This window comes from Scyliorhinus torazame, chromosome 12, assembly GCF_047496885.1.
Source record: "Scyliorhinus torazame isolate Kashiwa2021f chromosome 12, sScyTor2.1, whole genome shotgun sequence".
Classification (NCBI taxonomy): Eukaryota; Metazoa; Chordata; class Chondrichthyes; order Carcharhiniformes; family Scyliorhinidae; genus Scyliorhinus; species Scyliorhinus torazame.
Genome location: NC_092718.1, coordinates 51,758,434 through 51,780,575, shown reverse-complemented (window position 1 = coordinate 51,780,575; position 22,142 = coordinate 51,758,434). Strand labels below are relative to the sequence as shown.

General features: G+C 45.1%; 1 protein-coding gene across 1 annotated transcript in view; it reads left to right on the top strand.

Annotated features, from left to right (window-relative positions):
* LOC140386398 (multiple C2 and transmembrane domain-containing protein 2-like) overlaps positions 1-22,142 on the top strand; it is a 606,972-nt gene that overhangs the window by 489,142 nt on the left and 95,688 nt on the right. The window contains exons 18-19 of the mRNA XM_072468698.1: positions 3,161-3,280; positions 15,487-15,531. Of these exons, the coding sequence (XP_072324799.1) occupies positions 3,161-3,280; positions 15,487-15,531 (165 nt within the window). The remainder of the gene's footprint in view (positions 1-3,160; positions 3,281-15,486; positions 15,532-22,142) is intronic.

The window sequence follows — 22,142 nt, the reverse complement described above, 5'->3', positions numbered from 1 at the left end:
ATCAGTAATGTTGCCTTAACATTTTTCCTGCTTATTCAGGCCCTGGCTGAGGCTCCTAATGAAAGCAGGAAGGGGCCTACTTCAGGTTGATGTCAATATTGGTGCTGTGACACAACGTTAAGGGCTGCGGATCGAGCGGCCTGCTCTGTCTGCTGTCCAGTGGACGGGAGAAGTCGATCGACCAGAAGAGGCCAGGTTAAGTTTTCAACCTTTACCTGGTGTGTCAGAAGAAGCAGTAGTGTTTGCGCCCCACCACTGGCATCACAAGGAGCCTGTGGGCTCCTCGGCCTAGTATTCCCCCAAACCTTTATTAATATTATTTTTTTAAATAGGAAATCTAGCCTGCCCCTTCCACTGCAAAATGCTTTATCGCCAATGAAGTACTTTTTAAGAGCAGATACAATTTTAATGTAGGAAATGCAACAGCCAATTTGTGTACAACAAGTTCCCACAAACAGAAATAATGGCCTGATGGTCTGTTTTAGTGCTGCTGGTTGAGGGATAAAGATTGGCCAAAACTATGGGGGATTTTCCATGCTATTTGTCAGAATAGTGCAATGGAATCTTTTACGTCCACGATAGAGATCAGATTTAATGGCTCATCCTAATGATCGAAAACACGGACGACCACAGCATGTTTTATTGCAAGTTGGGAAATTTCGACAAAAAGTATTTTCCACTGGAAGATTTTTCTTGTAATTGGAGCTAATGGTTTGCAGCTTCTGTTAATGTCGTTGGTCTTGATGGTAGAGAACAAGTTTCAATTGAATTTAGAATTGAATACCTTTCATTGTTCTGCCATTTCCTGTCGCCATGAATTCACCTATCTTTGTGTCCCTGGGTGCTAGATTTGCAGTTTGTGGAGATGGTAACGTTTAAGGTACATGGTAGTCTGATATTTGTTAGATTGGTTCCTACCTAGTAACAAGGGTGAGACACTCTGGGGGTGTTTTGATAGATCACCAGGACAGTTAAGGGGCAGTGAACAACTCCTCTTGAGGCAGTCAGTATTGAGGAGTCTGTCAGTCAACAAGTGACATGGAGACTAAAGGGACAGTAAAAGCTCCCATTTAAGTTAAAGAGCGAGCTGCTGGAAGCAGACATTAAGTAAAGAGGGTAATCGGTGAAAAGGTACTCCTTTGGAGCAGTGCAGTTCTGTTTGGCATGGCCCTAGACCTGAGTGTACTCTGGAATCCAGGGAGAAGGAATATTGAAAGGCAACATTAAAACCCTGTGTTGTGGCCAATGTAAAAGCCATCTGAATGTTAGTTATTTTTGGAGAGAATTCCAACGCAAGATCTTCCCTTACATCATAGGCAAGGGGGCGTGGAAACTCCGGAAACCCGATCTCGCCGGCGAGAATTCAATTTCTCTTGCGATTTTGAGTATGCTTCGCCATTCTCGCTGGCGGCAGACACGGGGACAAAACTCCGCCCAACGTTCCCACTCCTGCCATTCATGTGGATGGAATTCATGGGGCTGAGAGATGTTATCTGAGTGATCTTCAGCAGAATTTCTGAAAACAATTTCCTGCGCCTCCTCCTTCCCAACAGGATCAACAGCCTGCAATTGTGCAGTGCCTTTAATGCAGTAAAATGCAGGAGCATAACCGGTCAAACAGTGCCACCGAATGACATGAGGTATGAGGACAGGTGACCAGAAGCTGAGTCAAAGAGGTTGGTTTTAAGGAGAGTCTCACAGGAGTGAGAAGTGAAGAGTTTTAGGGAGAGAATTCCAGACCTTAGAGCTTACTGACCAAAAGCAAGAACACCAAAGGTGAAGGGAAGAAATAACCATTAGTTAGCAAATGTTGCTTGAGGACTCCACTGTTTCTTTTCTAAGGTTATTTGAACCTGTTACTGCTTTATTTATCCCTTGCCTTCTATATATTCGAGAGGCGTATACTGCTCAGTTTATTTTACATTACCCCTCAAAGCACATGTTACGTAGCATTGTCCTCATCAAGTAATGTAACTCAAAACATAACAGGCTCTCACTGCCTAACGAGGCAACCCCATTAGGGAATGCCCACTGCCAGAACACACAAGTCACAATCACAACTTGCAAACAATTGCTCTGTGCTTGCAGTTGTTCCTGTGTCGACACCAGTTCTCGAGATCCTGCCCCACAATATAAAAGGAGGAATTTTCCAGAATTCGTGACTGCTTCTGTTTGAAGCCTGTCCAGCTTAAATAGAATGATAGACACTGCAGTAAAAATGTAAAATGCTGGGAAAACTCAACAGGTCTGGAAGCACCTGTGGAGAAAGAAACAGAATTAATGTTTTGAGTCTGTTTGATTGTTTAGAGCTGAAGAGAGGTATAAATGCGATGGGTTTCATGCTATTGAAAAGGTGGGGGGGTGGAGCAAAATAAAAGGTCTGGTATAAGTTGGAGGGGAGGAGCGATTAAATGACAAGATGCCATGGACACAAGACAAAGGGAGTGTTAATGATATTACTAAAAATTAAAGCGGATGTTAATAGTAGCATAAAGGTCAGCCTGATCTGTAAACAAGATAGCAGAATGTTTTAACAAGGGTCAGTGCTTTCTGAAAGCAAAACCTGAGACTAGCCCTTGGGGGTGGGGGAGTGAGGGAGGAATCAAAATTGAGGATATTCATGGCCTGAAGTTGCCAAACTCAATGTTAAGTCACAAAAAGGCTGCAAAGTACCTAATAGGGAGATGAGGTGCTGTTCCTCCAGTTCGCATTGGACTTCACTGGAACACTGTAGCAGGCCGAGGACAGAAATGTGAGCATGAGCGCAAGATGGTGAACTAAATTGGCAAAGCGGCAGGCAGATCGGGGTCATGCTTTCGGACTGAAAGAAGGTGATCCTCACAGCGTTACCCAGTCTATGCTTAGTCTGCCCAATGTAGAGAAGGCTGCACAGTGAGCAGAACATACAGTAGATTAAGTTGAAAGAAGCACAAGTGAATCACTGTTTCATAGACACGGCACCCTGCAGCATGGCTGCCTTCTTGAAGAGAACTTTAAAATGATGATAACGTGATGCTATTCTTTAAAACTTTGCCTGCTGAGCAGATCCTAAACCTGCACACACACACACACACTTCCCAGGTATCCAGAACAATGTTTATTTTTTGTTTCATTAGCTTTTCTTTCAGGCATTAATACAAGTTTTTCTCTTTTCTTTCAGTCGTATTTGGTAATTGTCTGGATATTTGAGATCTACATGCTTCCACTTGCCCTCTTGATGCTCTTTGCCTGGAACTACATTCAGATGGCCAGAGGGAAGGTTGTCAGCCAACACTACATGGTGAGATATTGATGAGAGTCTCATTTTTCAGTGGGAGAAACATGCTTTTTCTCAGATAACTAATAAAGTCCCAGTGTTATCAACCAAGTGTCTTCCCCTGTTTAAATGGCACACCTTGTAAAAAATCTGACATTTATGTCAAGATTTTCATAAACCCCAAACATCCCAAAGTGGCTTACACCAATGAAGTACTTTTGAAGTATGGTCACTGTTGGAATGTAGGAAATGAGGCAGCCAATTAGCACACAACAAACTCCTACAAACAGCAATGTGATAATGTCTAGATGCCCTTTTTTTGTGATGTTGATTGAGGGATAACTATTGGCCAGGACACCATTGATAACTCCCCTGTTCTTCTTCCTCCATGGGTTCATTTATATCCACCAGAGTAACTGATGAGGCCTTCATTTAACATCTCATCCAAAAGACAGTCCCTCCAACAGTGAGCACTTCCTCAGTCATGTGCTGGGATGACAGCTTTGATTTGTGTGCTTAAGCCCTGGAGTAGGGCTTGAACCTGGATCCACCTGACTCAGAGTTAAAAGTGAAGTCCATTGAGCCACAATGGACACTGTTACAATTGCTGTAGAGATGGGTACTGTTTAAAGAGAAATTCAAACACCCAGTGATTAACTGAAAGAATTTACATCCGCAGATTGCATGTTTGTAAACAAAAACAAACCCCACTGCATACAAAAACAAAATTAAACAAAGCAAGCACTACGAACTTAACACTATAGTTTGTTAAGATTTAGGTCAGGATTTTCCGGGTCCCCCGCCCCCCCATCCACAGCAAATGCGGAGAGCTATTGGCCACTAGTGGGATCTTCCGGTCAAAGCTGAAGTCTATGGGCTTTAGTGTGGCTCGCCTGCCCTACCTCCAGGGAACCTACTGTGAGGAGCTGATATCAGGAGAAACAGAGATCCCACTGGTGGGAGGGACCTGAAAATTCCATCCTTCAGGGTATAAATCTAGTACTTCTTTGACTTCCTAATTCGACCAAGCATTCTCTTATACATCACAAGATCATAGGAGTTCATTCACTCCTACTCTTGGAATCAAACCAAGTACGCCACAGCTCTCTGGAATTCATTTGAATTTCTCCTCAGTGTTCTAGTAATTCTCTGAGGCACAAGGAGTCATGGAAATCCTTTCATTACCTTTAAGCTAAGTAACCCTCCAACTCATCTTCAAAACGTTATAGCTGTGGACTTCTCAGCTTAAGCGTGGGCTTCACTGAATTCATGCTCAGTGATTTAAAAATTAGGAACCACCAGGTTCTTAATCACTTATACACTCCTTGGGCGTCATCTAATGAAAAGAACAGTCCATTGTGGAAGGGATTAGAGGGGGCATTTCTGCCGCATGTAACGTTGAGAATGACCCTGCTATCGGCGCTTTTTGATTTGTCGGGCCACAGTGGAAAATCCCCCACCGAGGCCACTTGTTATGGGCGAGGTGTTTTCAGAACCCCAAAATGTATCATGAAGTTAACCAAACTCCCCCCTTTAATGTATTTGTTGCTTTTCCTAGCACACGGCTTATTCCCTAGGTGTGGGATTACAATTATGGACACGTGGGTTTTTAAACACAAAACAATGTTTATTCCATGAACTCAACTTAACATCTTAAATAAACATTGGATCTCTTAACACCCCTTTCTTCAAAGATAACTCCAAAAATATTACAACAGTAAATAATCCCTCAAAATGTTACTTCAAACTTCCAAGAGACTTAACACCTTTAAACAGGATCACATCAGGTTAAAAGCTTTACTGTTATGCGTTTAAATCACCCAAATGATCCAGAGATAGTCTTTCATGGCAGATATCATAGCAAATCCAGCTCACTGCAAAACACAGACACACACCCAGCTCTTTTTCTCCAAACTGCAGCTCTCTGGAAACACACAGACAGACACAAGCTCTTTTTCAAACCTGAAACTAAAAACTGCCAAAATGGCTGATCTAAACCCCCGCTCCACCCACTCTCTGACATCACTGTTTACTTAAAGGTACATTGCATAAACATCCATGTCTTAAAGGTACTCTTACATGACACACTCAGTCGCATTTCCTACACAGGAGTTCCGCTCGTCAGTACAGAAAGAGATCTCTCGGTGGCAACCCCTGGACCCCTCCCCAAAGGCCCACCACACCTGTTCAAGGCAAAATGTCACCTGGGAACCTTGTCACTGCCTGCTGTGGATCCTGGAAGTTCCCCACTAGCCTGACAGTGCCACCAGGGCACCCTGGATAAGCCAGGCTGGCACCCAGGTGGCACTGCCAGGCATGGTGCCCATGTGCCAGGATGCCACCCCACACAGATACCAATCACCAAGGGGCCTCCAATCGCCTGGCAGACCCCACAGGTGCCATTCTGCTTGGTCCCCGACAATTGTTAAATGGCGCCCAGCTGGTAGATCTAGGGTGCCGGTTAGATCTGGCGTTGGCAGAGTTAAGTAATCTTTTGAACTCACTTAACCCTGTAAGCCCCCCCCCCCCGCCAACCCTACCCATTGTGGGTGGGATCCGGATCACAATGTCTCACGAGATATTATTAGATCTCACGAGGTGTAATGACCATCGGGAATTCCAGAAGAGATCTCTCGCAGGATCCACCGGTCACATCCCATCCCGATTCCGGCGGGGTGCGATTTGTAAATCATACCCCTTGTCTTGGCTTTAGACGTACAGACTGCTCTCCTGCTCCTGGCAGATGTCTCTCTCTCCCTCTCTATCTCTCTCTGCCTGTTCCCAAGCTGAACTGCTTGTTTTTAGTTGAAGAAAACACACAGACAAAAACCAATACCTTCACTGTATAGGCTAGTTCCATTGCAGCATAGAATACGTACGATGTTCCCAAACAGAAATATAAATCAATTATCCTTTATCTTCAAAGTAACTCTTCGGTTCTGGCAACTCGATAAATCATTTATATCTCTTAATGCAGGTAACAACCCTCTTTCCAGACTTGCTTATTCCACCAAGCAACTCTCTGGTTTACAAATGTGCTGTTACCTGCTTTGAGTTTGAACTAATTGACTAGCCTATATCCCTTACTGAAATAACTGTAGACCTTCTGACTCTACTAAAGGCTCAGATGGGTCATCCATTGTTTCAGTTTTTTTCACTTCAAACCCCCACCTTATTAAATAAATGCAAGTTGCCCTTTGAACTGTAATTATCCTAGGTCTGTTTATCAGTTTTTCAACCAAGTGTTTCTATGGGAATATCTCTATTTGAATTCTGTTACTATTAAAGGTTGTTTTCTAAACCATAAAAATTGATAAAATTAGATATTCGTAGCAACGCTTAATAACCATAAGAACAAATAGGGAGTATTCCTCTTGTTAGTGGACAGCTGCTGAACTGAAGTTGGCCCCTTGATAATATAAAACATGTAGAACATTTGAAATTTAATCATGATTGCGGCCAAAACTTTCCGTCCTCGTTCGCAGCTGGGATTTTCCGGTGCTGGCGAAAGTGAATGGAGTTTTGGCCAAATTTTCTCCCCTCGCTCGCAATGGGTCCCACCATGGATAGGACCGGAGAATCCCGCCCTAAATATCCATCTCGATCCATGCCAGGAATTCCTGGGCTGTGGCCAATCTCGAGAGGAAGATTGATGGAACCTTGTAGTAAAGGCATAAATAGGTAAAATTGGCCATTAACCCAAATCGTCTGAGGATTCTATCACCCTCCCAGAAATTACAGTAATGGGTTGCGAAAACCACCTGAAACATCAGGGTACTGATTTCTCCTGAGCGTTCACACTGTGAAGTTATTTACAAAGCAAAGTCTATTCTTCTGCTTTTTCAGCGTCTTTTCCTCTTCACACAATTTCAATTGTTTATTTATTGAACTTTTCAAGCTTGTTTATAACCCCTCTCAATTCATTGGGTCATAAAGTGGCACTGACGAGACTGGACCATAAAAAGGGTCACCTCCCGTTCCAATAAATTGCAGTTTAAAAAAAAAAGACAATGCTGTTCGTTATGCTTGGCTTAATTCCATTGACAGAGGTCAGAATATTCCATAGAGCTGCTCTCGCTAACCTGGCCGAGTGTGCAGCAGGAACTAAATGGAGTTACCATGGAATGGAGATGATGGGCGAAATTCTCCGGTATCGGCGCGATGTCCGCCGATTGGCGCCCAAAATGGCGCAAATCAGTCGGGCATCGCGCCGTCCCAAAGGTGCGGAATGCTCTGCATCTTCGGGGGCCGAGTCCCAACCTTAAGGGGCTAGGCCCGCGCCGGACGAATTTCCGCCCCGCCAGCTGGCGGAAAAGGCCTTTGGTGCCCCGCCAGCTGGCGCGGAAATGACATCTCCGGGCGGCGCATGCGCGGGAGCGTTAGTGGCCGCTGACGGCATTCCCGCGCATGCGCAGTGGAGGGAGGGGCCTGCCAACCGGCGCAGCGCGATTCCCACCCCCGCCGAATATCCGGTGCCGGAGAATTCGGCAACCGACGGGGGCGGGATTCACACCAGCCCCCGGCGATTCTCCGACCCGGTGGGGGGTCGGAGAATCTCTCCCCAGAATCTTTATTATTGTCACAAGTAGGCTTACATTAACATTTCAAAGAAGTTACTGTGAAAATTCCCTAGTCGCCACACTCTGGCGCCTGTTCGGGTACACAGAGGGAGAATTCAGAATGTCCAATTCATCTAACAAGTACGTCTTTCGGGATTTGTGGGAGGAAATCGGAACACCCGGAGGAAACCGACGCAGACACAGGGAGAATGCGCAGTTTCCGCACAGACAGTGACCCAAGCCGGGAATCGAACCTCGTACCCTGGCGCTGTGAAGCAACAGTGCTAACCACTGTGCTGAAAGAAGATCCTGGTCCTCTCGCCCCAAGTTTCTCCCATAACACGACCCGAATCGAAGGAATCTGAGAAACTGAACTCGATTGCTGGACGTTAAAGAAGGTTCATTGCTACTTTGGGGAGGGAGAAGAGCCAGGTATACATTTAGTAGCAATAATGCTGTGACCAAGCTGTTTCCACCTGCTGTAACCTAGACAAGGCTCACTGGGTCAGGCCGATTAGGCTCCCCGTGAGTCTCGTGGAGTATGTACTTCCCTGCTGAGGGGCACAGCTCCCTCAGCAGGAGGGGAGCAAATCAGGACATTAAAATCCCCTGCCTGAGTGTGGGCTGGTCGCGGGTAGTCCCTTCTAGGACCAGTGTGTGTAGAGTTTTCATTCTACATCAATAATCCTTTTGTTCCCTTACGCTCCTGTTCGGTCGCTTCCTTGGACTCAACACCACCGATGTGCTTTCACGCAAATGAATGCCTGTGTTTGTGTATTTGAAAGCCTATTAGTTGGGTGGGAGAAGGGAAAAAAATCTGTCAGGCATTTTTCTGTGATGACTGCCCCCTTTTAAGTCTGTCTTGCAGCAGTGTTGCTTTCTATAACATATTGATTGAGTGATCTCACCTACCTCCACTCTCTGGCCCACTGTTCTTACAGAGCATAAAATCAGGGCCCTGGAGCCACGCACAGAGTTCAGCCATGTGACTGCAAAAAAAACACCTCCACTCTCTGGCCCACTGTTCATACAGAGCATAAAATCAGGGCCCTGGAGCCAAGCACAGAGTTCAGCCATGTGACTGCAAAAAATCAATGTGTGTTACCAGGACCCGTCACTGCAGCAAACTTTTAATCATAACTGGAAGGAGTGGACATTCTTGATGGGATTGTTGGTGGGGGAGGCGAAAGAGTTGGCCAGATGCCTGAATAGCTTTCCTGCGGATAGGCAAGTTAAATCGCACCAGTAAATACAGGGCTGGATTCTCCATTTCTGAGTCTAAGTGTTGACGCCAACGGAGAATCCGTGGACTTTCACGTCGGAAGAATCGATGCCAAACCCACACCGATTCTGCTACCGGTGAGGAGCTAGCACAGGCGGCACATGGAACACCACTGAAATCCACGAAAAACGGAATGGGAATCACCAGATCTGTGATGGACACTCACCGGGCTGACAAGCTGCAGCTGCGCTTAAACAGTACCCCCCGCACACACATACTGATCGGGGCCGAAAAGATGGGATGGGTTGTGCTGGAGTGCCCATATAGCTGATGGGTTGGCTGGGGCCAGAGGGCACCCAGGGAAGTGCCCAGGGGGGGTCACCTATACGATCCAGGACACCAGGTTTAATGAAGGCTGTCAGCGGCATGCACAGCTGCATGGCTGCCTTGCCGGTTGCAGTAATGGTATTGCGTGCCCGTCCACCCTGACCCCACAGGCCACCTCCTGGCCACCCCCCACTACTACCCCCAGCCCTGGCAGGAGCCCCCTGGCCCCAGCGGCACAGATGTCGGCGAGGTATGGCGCTGCTGGACATGGTCCATATACCCTCTCTCTCTCTCTCAGCAGCCGCCACGCCAGGTTCACGATTTGTGAGAGCACACGTCGGGAACTTGGCCCATCGGAGACGGAGAATCGGGAATGGGCCCCCGATATGGGATATGATATGTGAACGGTGTGCATCGCATTGATGCCATTTTCAATGAGCTGGAGCATCGTGATTCGGTGTCAAACCTGCACCTGTCGTGATTTCGGCATCGGAAGCTAGTTTCCACCCAATCGCACGCCCCGATTTCGGCGTTGGTTAACGGAGAATCCCGCCCACAATGTGTGTCTTTGTAATTTTTGAGGGGTTTTAACTTCCTGGCCCGAAAGTCTGTTGCCTGTGATTTTGAAAAAAATCAAGAGGTTGGGTGGGGGGGAGGGGGAGTTTTCCAGCTATACCGCCAGCGGGACCTTCCGGTTCCTCTGATGGTGAGCTCCTGAGGTTTTCCAGTGGCAGCGGGGTGGATTCAATAGGAAATCCCATTGACAGCAGCGGGACTAAAAGATCCCGCCATCGGCCAACCGTGGACCACCTGCTTCCACTGAGAAAGCCTCACATTTTCCCAGTAACAGCACATTGCTGTGAGCTCTGCTGTGTGCTCTGTTTCACAAAAACATGGCTCACATCTGCCTCTCCGGACTGTGCCATACAACCCGATGGCTTCTCAACACCTGATGGATCACATGACGTCATCAGGCAAAGCGAAGGGTGAAGGGGTTTGCCTCCTCATCAACTCCTCCTGGTGCTCGGATGTGGCAACCATGGCGAACTACTGCTCCCCGGGCCTGGAATACCTGACTGTGAGGTGCCACCTATACTACCTTCCATGGGAGTTCACTTCTGCCATCATCACGGCAGTCTACATCCCACCCCAGGCGGAACTGAAGAAGGCGCTTGATGAATTGTCCACCGCTATAAATAACAATCAAACAAAATACCCAAAGGCCTTGTTCATCGTGGCAGGGGACTTCAATCTGGCCAACCTCAAGAGCGTACTGCCAAAATTCCACCAACACATCTCCTGTCCCACCAGGGGTCCCAACATCCTTGACCACTGCTACAGCGATATCAAGGGCGCCTACAGATCCCTGACAGCACTTCCGAAAATCGGACCACAAGACAGTGCTCCTTGTTCCAGCATACAGGCAGAAACCTAAGCAGGAGAATCTGGTTAAGAAAGTACTGCAATGCTAGTCCAAGGCAAGAAAAGAGCTACACGACTGCTTGGACTGGTCCATATTCAAGAGCTCAGCGGCCAATCTGAACGAGTATGCCACCACCATCACATACTTGATCAGTAAATGTGTAGACTATTACGTGCCAAAGAAGGTAATATACTTGTTTCCCAACTAGAAACCATGGTTTAACCGAGTGATTTACCTCCTACTGCAGGCCAGGTCTGAGGTTTCAAGACAAGTGACCCTGACCTATACAAGAAATCTAGGTATGCCTTCGCAAAGCCACCAGGGACGGCAAGAGACAAAACCAGTCTAAGCTAGAGTCACAGACTAACGGCATGGACTCTCGTCGGTTGTGGCAACGCTTCAACAACTTAACGGGTGACAAAGCAAAGCCAAGAAGAATCTCCGGCAATAACGCACCTCTCCCTAATGAACTCGATGCATTCTATGCTTGCTTCAGCAGGAAACCAACAAACTGTTGTCAACTGCCCCAGCAGCCTCGGACACACCCATACTTACCACCACACCTCCGAAGTCAGATCGACCTTCTTGAAAGTGAACTCTCAGAACGCAATGGGTCCTGACTGAGTCCCTGGTTGGACCAACTAGCGGGTGTGTTCGCGGACCTCTTCAACCTCTCCCCACTCTGTTCCAAGGTTCCCACCTGCTTCAAGAAGACCATCATCACACAGGTACAGAAGAACCAGGCAACGTGCCTCAACGTCTACTATACAGTGGCTTGACATCGATCATTATGAAGTCCTTCGAGAGGTTGGTCATGAGATACATCAACTCCATACACCCAAAATGCCTGATCCACTGCAATTCGCATACCGCCACAACCAGTCCACAGCAGACGCTATTTCCCTGGCCCTACACTCATCCCTGGAGCATCTCGACAACAAAGACTCCTATTCATTGACTACAGCTCCGCTTTCAACACTATAATCCCAGCCCAGCTCATGTCAAAACTCCAAATTCCTCCCTCTGCAACTGGATCCTCGACTTCCTGACCCGCAGACCACAATTCATAAGGATAAACAACAACACCTCCTCCACGATAGTCCTTAGTACCAGGGTCCCGCAAGGCTGTGTACTTAGCCCCCTACTATACTCCCTATTCACATGACTGTGTGCAAAATATGGTTCCAACTCCATCAACAGGTTTACTGATGACACGACCGTAGTGGGTCAGATCTCAAACAACGATGAGTCAGAGTACAGGAAGGAGATAGAGAACCGAGTGGAGTGGTGTGATGACAACAATCTCTCCCTCAATGTCAGAAAAACCAAGGAACTGGTGATTGACTTCAGGAAGCGAAGTACCTTACACACTCCTGTCTGTATTAATGGTGCCAAGATGGAGATACATGGAAGATAGGAGCAGGAGGAGGCCCCTTGGCCCCTCGAGCCTGCTTCGCCATTCATCACGATCATGGCTGATCATCCAACTCAATAGCCTAATCCTGCTTTCTCCCCATAGCCTTTGATCCCATTCTCCCCAAGTGCTATATCCAGCCGCCTCTTGAATATATTCAAAGAGATGGTTGACAGTTTCAAATTGCTCGGTGTGCACATCACCAGCGATCTGTCCTGGTCCACCCATGCCGATGCTACAACCAATAAAGTGCAACAGCGCCTACACTTCCTCAGGAAACTAAGGAAATTCGGCATGTCCACATTGACTCTTACCAATTCTTACAGATGCACCAAAGAAACCATCCTATCTGGCAACATCACAGGTTGGTATGGCAACTACTCGGCCCAAGACCATAAGAAACTACAGAGAGTCGTGAACACAGCCAAGTCCACCATGCTAACTCGCCTCCCATCTATTGACTCCATCTACACCTCCCGCTGCCTTGGGAAAATGGGAAGCGTAATCAAAGACCCCTCCCACCTAGGTTATTCTCTCTTTCAACCTCCTTCATTGGGCAGGAGATGCAAAGTCTGAGAACACGCACCAACAGATTCAAAAGTAGCTTCTTCCCTGCTCTTAACAGACTCCTGAATGATCCTCTATGGTCTGAACTGATTTCTCCATGCATTTTCTCGACTGAGTTATACTATACTCCGTATGCTTCACTCAATGCGTATGTCTATGTATTTACTTTGTGTATTTATCGTATATCCTATGTTTTTCATGTATGGAACGATTTGTCTGGACTGTACACCAAACAATACTTTTCACTGTACCTCGGTGACAATAAATCCAAATCTAAATCCAAATTAACTCCCAAGTGCCAAATTGTATTGATTCACATTAAGTGAAGAGCACAGAAACAGACTATTCAACCCAACTGGTCTCTGCCAGCATTTATACTCTACATTCTTCGTCTAAGCTTATCAGCATATCAGTCTATTCCATTCTCCCTCATGTTCATTTAATTTTCCCTTAAATGCATCTCTTCCACTTGCCTTAGCCAGTCCTGGTAACGAGTTTCAAGTTCTCACCATTTTCCGGATGAAGAAATTTCTCCTTGAATTTGTTAGTGGAGACCTCCTATTTATGGCCCCTGGCATCAGTCTTTCCCACAACTGGAAAGATCTTCTCTAATCACCCCTTTCGAATATAATTTGAATGACCTCAATCAAGCCAACCCCTCAACCTTCTCAGAGCAAAGAGCCCATGTCTATTAAATGGTGGGAGGATCCAATTATTTCAGGGTACCGCAGTTTTATATCAAGCACCATGTATCAGGCAGAGCTTTCAGTGAAGCTATCCATGTTAGTGAATGTGCTGATCAGGGTTCATGAGACAAGAGTTGCACATTCCGATCAGTTCCATTCATTGTCATCATGTGGCCTTTGTCAATGCTACTGATACGTTTGAACCCCAGCTAATAGCAGCCCTATGCTAACACTTGGATCCAGCTATGAATTGCTCAAGATGCTGATGGTTTAATGGTTAAATCTACGTTCACAACAGTGCAGGTGTGAATCCAGCTGCAATGATTCCGAAGGAAACCAGGAGTGTGGTGACAAGAAGAGCATTCTGGCAACCTCCTTCTGTCTGTGGATATATTTGAAGATTTTGATGCAGATGCCAGGCTGTAATCAATGTCATAAACTGTGGCATAAAGTACATGAAAATATGGTGAAAAGGCGAGACATGGCTTGGTAATTTCCCAGCCTCTTGAAGACCGATTTGGCTCCCAACGTGGTCCTGCCTCTGGGGCAGTTTCACAGGCAGAGCTACCACTGGATTTGGCAACTCACTCAGCCGATGCAGCCAGGTGATCGAGGTAATGAAGGCCTCAATGAAGGACCATTTTCCAAGGCGCGTTTCCCACTCTTGCTTGCACACACCACCCCCGCAGCCACTGTGTCATGTGCCCGGAAATGTTTTGGAGACAATTTCGCAATGGGAGGTCAAAGTGTCATCAGAGGCTGCTGCGAGTGGTGATATTGTATCAGGGAGACGTAAGACAGGAAGGGTTGATTAAAATCACAGCTTAATGCATTCCTGTGGAGTGGAGAAGTTTCTGCTGTACACTGAGGACACTCAGTTTTGTGGCTTGATTTTTTATTACTCCTCTAGGCCCTTTTGTGCAGGCATTCATTTTGAGGTGCCCCTTAGGTCTCCATCTTTTTAAGCAGTGCTCGGCTCCCCAGGGTTGCTCGGCAGCCCTCCTGTCATGCCCCCTGGCCCTCCCATGTTGGTTGGCTGCCTCCCATGAAATCATGCAGGCAGGTGGACCGCTGACGTGGGCCAGGATATAGACCTGATGCTGGTGAACTTTCTAAATCAGGAAGATTGTAAGGGAAGGTGAGGGGAGGGGGGGGGGGCTCTTACTGTTTAATTGTTATTCTGTGTTTTTGTATGTTTTAAATTGTAATATTGTAATGTAATAAAATTGTTAAAAATTCTAATAAAAATATATTTAAAAAATAATAATAAATGGGCTCTATTTTATGTGCCCCAGCCAGGCTTGTTTTCAGTGTAGGGAGATAGGGGTGGTGGTTATGCATTTAAAGTGGAATAATGCAAGTGCTCACCCACTACCTCCCATAATATGGAGGATCAGCAGGTGCTGAGATTTTCAACTCTCCTACCATATTCAAATGTATAATCAAGGACCAATTACGCTTGTTAACAAGGTTCATGGCATAAAATGGTTGGCCATTTACTTCCCCCCCCCCCCCCACTCAACCCAGCTCCTGGTAATATTCTGCTTATTGCATTAAGCATTTTGCCACTGGCACACATCACTGAAATTCAACAGTGCAGATCAACCCTTTTGAGCACTATATATCTTTTAGACCTTGCACATTTCATAAAAATGTTTACAGCACAGATGGAGGCCATTCAACCCATCAAGTCTGTACTGACTCTCTGCAAGAGCAATCCAGCTGGTCTCATCCCTCTTCCATTTCCCAATCTGCCTTAAGTGATTTTCATTTTCAACCCAGTGAGCAGGTGAGTAAGTGCCCTCTGTAGCGAGGTCACATTGTTTTGGACATACTTTCTGCAGGTAATGAGATGTATGCCTCACAATTCAAGGTAAAAATGTGGTGGCCTCTCAGTAATCGAGCGCTGCTCTAAAAGCATCGAAACCCTTTGCTTACGTTGTGATCATCCAAAGTTAAGAATGTTTCAACAATGTAAGACAAGTATGTTATCTGAAGCTAACTCCTTTTCTTTCTCTTCTTGATGTGCCAGGAGGATGACGATGTGGACGATGATGACGATGAGGAGGATGAAAAGGTAATGGACAACATGTCTAATTATTTCTAGACAGGCAGAAACTTCATTTGTCGATGAAACATCGTGAAATGCAGTGTTTCTTCTCTTCAAAAGCCATTGCTGAGAATTTTCTCTGTCACTCTGCCAGCTCTCATTGTACTCAAAGTACTGGAATGGAATTACTGGCAGCCACTAACCTTGGCTTAAGTGCATGAAAGTAAACTTGGCAGATACAGTAGATATGCTTAAAGCAGAAACCCATCCTAATTAGATGGTTTGAATAACTTGAAACAAGTATTTGCGATTTTCCTTTGTATCTGTGTCTGACAGTGTCACCAAATCATTTCCACATTCCATGTCAGCCATTCACCGAAGGCCCCGATTGTCAGTACTGGCATAAAATAGTGTTCTGCAGGAGCTGGGAATAGTTTAATACAGTTGCAGACATCAGAAAATCTATCTGTCTGTGTAATCGAAAACCTTGAATTGGTAACACTGCCAGACCACATTGTGGTGAAGTCAATGGGTAATGAATGAGCGGTAACGTCCGCTATTCTAACTACCACCAGCAGCGGCTGTAACAGCCCGCACAGGGCCTATGGGATGGGAATGATTTTCTTCCCCATGATCCATGTGGAGTGTGAGTTCCCCTGCTATGGGCGGGGGATTTCTATTAACCTTTGTATAAAAGGTCGACCACCGACCAGAACAAGAACCAGGGCAGTATATATATCGTGTTGTAAGTAAAATTACTTTTCTTTATTTTACTCGGTGTGGACTCCCCATGTCCTTATTAAAGCGGCAGTGCGATCTCCTTGAACTAAGATAGAATCGCCACAATGCCTGCTGTATTCACTTTCTCGGGAGATAGCTGTGTAACCTTTTCACCCCGTTAACGCCAAACACAGCAAGAAGGCAGCCAACCTACAGGGAAAACATGGTCCTGGGAAGCAACCTCAGGCAATGGCGAATCAACAGCCCATTTTGCACCCAGCCCGACTCTCTGTGACATTTTTCACCCATTTCCTGGTACCACCCAATGCCAGTCGCCAACCCCTGCCTCTCCGTCCTCTGCCTAACTCCGGACCTCAGGAGATCCATGATTAATGCATTTAGATCTTGCAAATAGTAACAACATCTATTCTAAAATGTCACTATTCAGACTTAATGCCAACCCTTAAGACGTCAAGTTGGGCTGCTCTTTTTTTTGGAAATCTGTCTTTCACATCTCTGATCAACTAGCTAACAGTTTTCCTTTAAAAATAAAGGTTTTTTTTAAAAAAAAAATTGTAATAACCATATAGTTACCTCTGAAACCGTCCTTTGTATCAGTTATTAAGGTTGCTAATCACAGGCTCCAGCCTCTCTGAAAGGCCTCGGATTTATGTTGATGATTTTGTTTGGGTGAAAGATTTTGGATTCCACCTGGGCCAGCAACTTGTAGAATGCCACCGTCTGAGCATGTTGTCATGCGAGAGTACCTTTAAGAAATGGGTGTTTAAGAAATGTACCTTTAAGAAATGGAGCTGCTCATGTTACTGGAGTGATGTCAGAGTGTGGGTGGAGCTGAGTTCTACTTCTACATTTTAGTTTCAGTTTGAGAAAAGCTTGGGTGTGTCTGTTTTTTTCAGTGAAGTAGAGCTGTACTGTTGATCTCTGCCATCCAAAGACTATCTATGGATCACTTGGTGAACCCAAAATTGTAAAAGGTCTCAGTATTGAATGTAAACCTAATGTGCTCCTGTTTGAAGGTTTGTTAAGTCTTTTGGATGTTAAAAGGACAGCTTACAGGGTTACTTAGTGTTGTATTCTTTGTGGTTGTATTTGAATTAATGGTTGCTTAGATGTTCACTGTTTGTTTTAAAAAGGGTTAACTTTCGTTCACAGAATAAACATTGTTTTGCTTTTTAAAATATTGTCCTTTTCTGCTGTACCACACCTGTAGAGTGGACCGTGTGTTCCCCATACCACAATCTATTAAAAATTGTGGGTCAGGTGTACTCCATGATACACTTTGGGGTTCTCTAAACCCTGGCCCATAACAATGTGCAATGTGAATAATCCCCCAGCGTGATCCTCCCAGCTGTGGTGTGCAGTACTTTGAAGTGCGACTGTCTTTAGGATACAAGATTAAATTACTTCAAAACAACATAGAACCATTTTTGCTATGTGGGAACCATGACAGGAAATCTGTTATTTGCTTTGTCAACTGGCTAAATAGCAACAGCCCCTTATACCAATAACTTGGAAGTTATGGGCGTTCACAAAACTGATATATTTATGCAGCTGTGATTTATTTATGAAGTTGCAGTGGGTATGGAAAACAATAACTAGTTATTTATCCAACTGTTAATCATAAGCATTCACTTCATTGCCTTTGGATAGAGCTCTTGCCAATACCTTATTTTTTTCTCTTGAGATATATGTCCATCCCCACGCCTTGACAACAATAAGCCCACACCCCTTTCCCCACCCAGGATTAGCATAATAACATAACCTCTTGACTTATATCAAACTATCTAATTGTTATGATCCCAGCTGGTTTTATAACTGGACGAGAAGATCCCAAAATGGAACATTGGCTCAAAAGACCTTGGGCTGGATTCTCCATTTCAGCGACTAAGTGTTGATGCCAACAGGCCATGTGTGGTCTTTTATGAGGGGCTACCACCGATGCCTGGTGAAACTCCTGGCTCCTGCAAGAATGGCGGTCGCGCCGTACCACATGGCAGCCGTGCGCGAACCCGACCCGCCATTTGAGACCCAACAACCCACCCCCTGGTCACCCCCTCACCAGTCCCCCCCAGCCCTCGCAGAAGTCCCCTCGTCCTGCGGCACGGATCCTGGCCGCCACGCCGGGTTCCCGCACAATTGCGACTACACGTGTAATTAGTTTTAACAAGAAAGAAAACATTTATTAAACATGAAAAGTTGGATTATTATACAATTCTCCTTCACCCCCCCCCCCCTTAGCTTAATAGTTACACACAGGTTTTAGTACCTTTTATCTCAGACTTCTTAGAAACCTCTCTTCATTTTGCTAGTTTTCTTAACTAGCTGCTCTTCAGATCTCTGCAGTTGTTTTCTTCACCATTACTCCATGATATAGCTTTTCTTCTAGCACGGTTGAGCGAGATGTTCCCTCCGCATCATCTAAACCAACTAATTTTAGCAGAGCTGTGAGAGCTGCCTTCTTTCTCACTACCTATCACCAACTGCAATCAAATTAGCTAAACTAAAACTTAAATGATTCTCTATGTTAGAAGGACCCAGTTGCGAAGCAACACCCACATGCTTATGTCTTTTATTAACACGAATTACAAAATATATCTTAATCTACAATGGTCTCAGTAACACAAAGTCGCTTTTACGTACACAAGGTGACTGGTCTGAACCCCAACCACTCTGAACCCCAGCTGAATGTTTATGGATGCCTCCTCAGAGTCCCCCGAGATGATGATCAAGTGAGAGTTTCTAACTCCCACTCTCAAAAACACACTTTTAAAATCTTCTCTCATAAGTATGCTTTCACTTAATGGTTTGCATTCCAAAATCCAGACCAGATTTTCCAAATGACACTTTCAAACAAAGCTTCCTCTCCACTTTTAACAGCGAATCCTGTCCAGGATTAAACACAAATTCCTTTAGATTTCCTTTGTCTGAACTGCTTTTACACAAACTCTGAGATCCAGCCACCAATTTCCATAGTTATTTCGACTCATGTTCCCCATGCTGTAGCAAAATCTCACAAACCTGAACATCACTTCATATATATTCCTGGTGTCTCAGCCTTCTTCTCAGCTCTGTCTCTCTTTACTGAACAGTGCTCTATTCTAGTACTTTTAACGTCAGACTTCTTGGAAACTTCTCTTCATTTCTCTAGTTTGCTTTACCAGCTACTCTTCAGATCACTGTACTTGTTTTCTTAACCATTACATCATTGTGTGGCTTTTCTTCTAGCAAAGCTGGGAGATGTTTCCTCTCTAGCCTTCTAAATCAGTTGCTTCTAGCAGAGCTGTGAAAGCTGCCTTCTCTCTCACTACTTGGCTCCAACTACAATCAAGTTAGCTAAACAAAAACGTAAAAGCTTCTCCACCTTACAAGACCCCAGTTGCTAAGCAACACCTACATGCTTATGCCTTTTATTTATTCTTCACACTGTAGCCCTGTCTTAAGCACAATAGAAACAAGTTGGAACTTAACCAATCCCGACAGATAAAAACACATTTGTCCAGCATGAATCCAACTATAGGTTTTACCCTTCCAGGTACAGAAACATTAAATTAAACCCACTTAAAACTATACCTTATTTCTAATGTTTACCTATGCAAATATAAATCTCTTAAAACTATGCATATAACTGATTGGCTGAAATCTCATTGAAATTTTGTTATGCGATGAACAGTACAAATCATTGTATATCAAGAGAAAATGAAAACTATATATCACCAATTTTAAACTAATAAATTCTAATGCAAAAATTATCCAGTTCTGGCAGGGAGCAGGACGGAAAGCAATTCAATATTTACAACTATGTGTGTTGAAAGCCCTTTTTGATTGTTTAGTTCTTGCACTACATTGAGAACTTAGCACTGGAAATGTGGCTTTTCAGACATAAATGCCTGGATTTTATATTGAGACTAAAGGCGAGGCTAATGGTGCTCATCACCGTTGTTCTGGAGTGAATCCGATAGCAGCTTCTGGAGTCTGGACAATCGCAGTTAAATGTAGAAATCCTAAAGTTACAGCTCAGTTTACCTTTGGTCTTCTGCAGGCTGCACTGTAATAGAATCGCTGCGAGGGACTCAGTTTTGTAATCAAAGAAAGGGGGGCTGGGGTTGCAGTACTTAGCCAAGAAACATGCCGGAAAAAGTTATGGTTGGTGTCTTGAGGTGAATTTTTATTGGGTCATAGAGTTTTACAGCACAGAAAGAGGCCCTTTGGTCCATGAAGTCTGCGCCGGCCATCAAACATCTATCTATTCTAATCCTATTTTCCAGCACTCGGTCCATTGTCTTGTATGCAATGGCATTTCAACTGCTCATCTAAATGCCTTTTAAATGTTGTGAGGGTTCCCGCCTCGACCACCCTTCTAGGCAGTGAGTTCCAGATTCCCACCACCCTCCAGGTGAGAAAGGTCCTCCTCAAATCCCCTCTAAATCACCTGCCCCTTACCTTACATTTATGCCCCTGGTTATTGACCCCTTTACTAAAGGGAAAAGTTTCTTCTTATGTACCCTATCTATGTCCCTCACTATTTTGTACACCTCACTCATGCCCCCCCCCCTCAGCCTTCTCTACTCTAAGGAAAACTACCCCAGTCTAGCCAGCCTCTCTTCATAGCTGAAACGTTCCAGCCCAGGCAACACCCTCGTGATTCTCCTCTGCACCCTTTCTAGCGCAACCACATCCTTCCTACAGTGTGATGACCAGAATTGATCACTGTACTCTAGCTGTGGCCTTACAAGCGTTTTATACAGCTCCATCATAACCTCTCTGCTCTTACATTCTATGCCTCAGCTAATAAAGGGAAGTATCCCATATGCCTTCTTAACCAGCTTATCTAGCCTTCATAGCGAGAGGATTTGAGTACAGGAATAGGGATGTTTTACTGCAATTGTTTAGGGCATTGGTGAGGCCACACATGGAGTATTGTGTGCAATTTTGGTGTCCTTAAATGAGGAAGGATGTCCGTGCTATGGAGGGAGTGCAGCAAAGGTTTGCCTGGCTGATTCCTGGGATGGCAGGACTGTCATAAGAGGAGAGACTAAGTTGGTTAGGATTATATTCATTGGAGTTTAGAAGAGTGAGAGGGCATTTCATTAGAGAGGGTCGATTCAGAAATCATGTTCCCGATGGTGTGGAGCCCAGAACCAGGAGTCATAATTTGAGGATAAGGGATAAACCTTTTAGGACTGAGGTGAGGAGACATTTCTTCAACCAGAGAGTGGTGAACCTGTGGAATTCACTAGCACAGAAAGTAGTTGAAGCCAAAACGTTGTGTACTTTCAAGAAGGAATTAGATATAGCTTTTGGGGCTGAAGGAATCAAGAGATAAGGGGGAAAGGTGAGATCAGGGTATTGAACTTGATGATCAGGGCGGTGCAGTGGTTAGCACTGCTGCTTCAAGGCTCTGAAGTCCTAGGTTCGATCCCAGCCCTGGGTCTCTGTCCGTGTGGAGTTTGCACATTCTCCCTATCTCTGCGTGGATCTCACCCCCACAACCCAAAAGATGTACAGGGTAGGTTGATTGGCCATGCTAAATTGTCCCTTAATTGGAAAAAAAAGAATTGGATACTGTAAATAAATTAAAAAAAGAACTTGATGATCAGCCATAATCATAATGAATGGTAGAGCAGGCTCGAAGGGCCGAATTGCCTGCTCCTGCTTCTTTTTTCGATTTCTGTTTCTATGTATCTACCTCGCCTGCTGTCTTAATAGCATGATGAGTCATAATTTCCGCGAAACTATATTTCCGACTAAAATCTCACTCTTGTCCACTCTACCTGCCACATTTTGGCCCTCTCACCTAACCTATCCATATCCATTTGTAAGGTTCTTATTTTCTCATTACAACTTACTGTACCACCTATTTTAGTGTCATCTGCAAATTTGGCTATGGAACCTTCTAT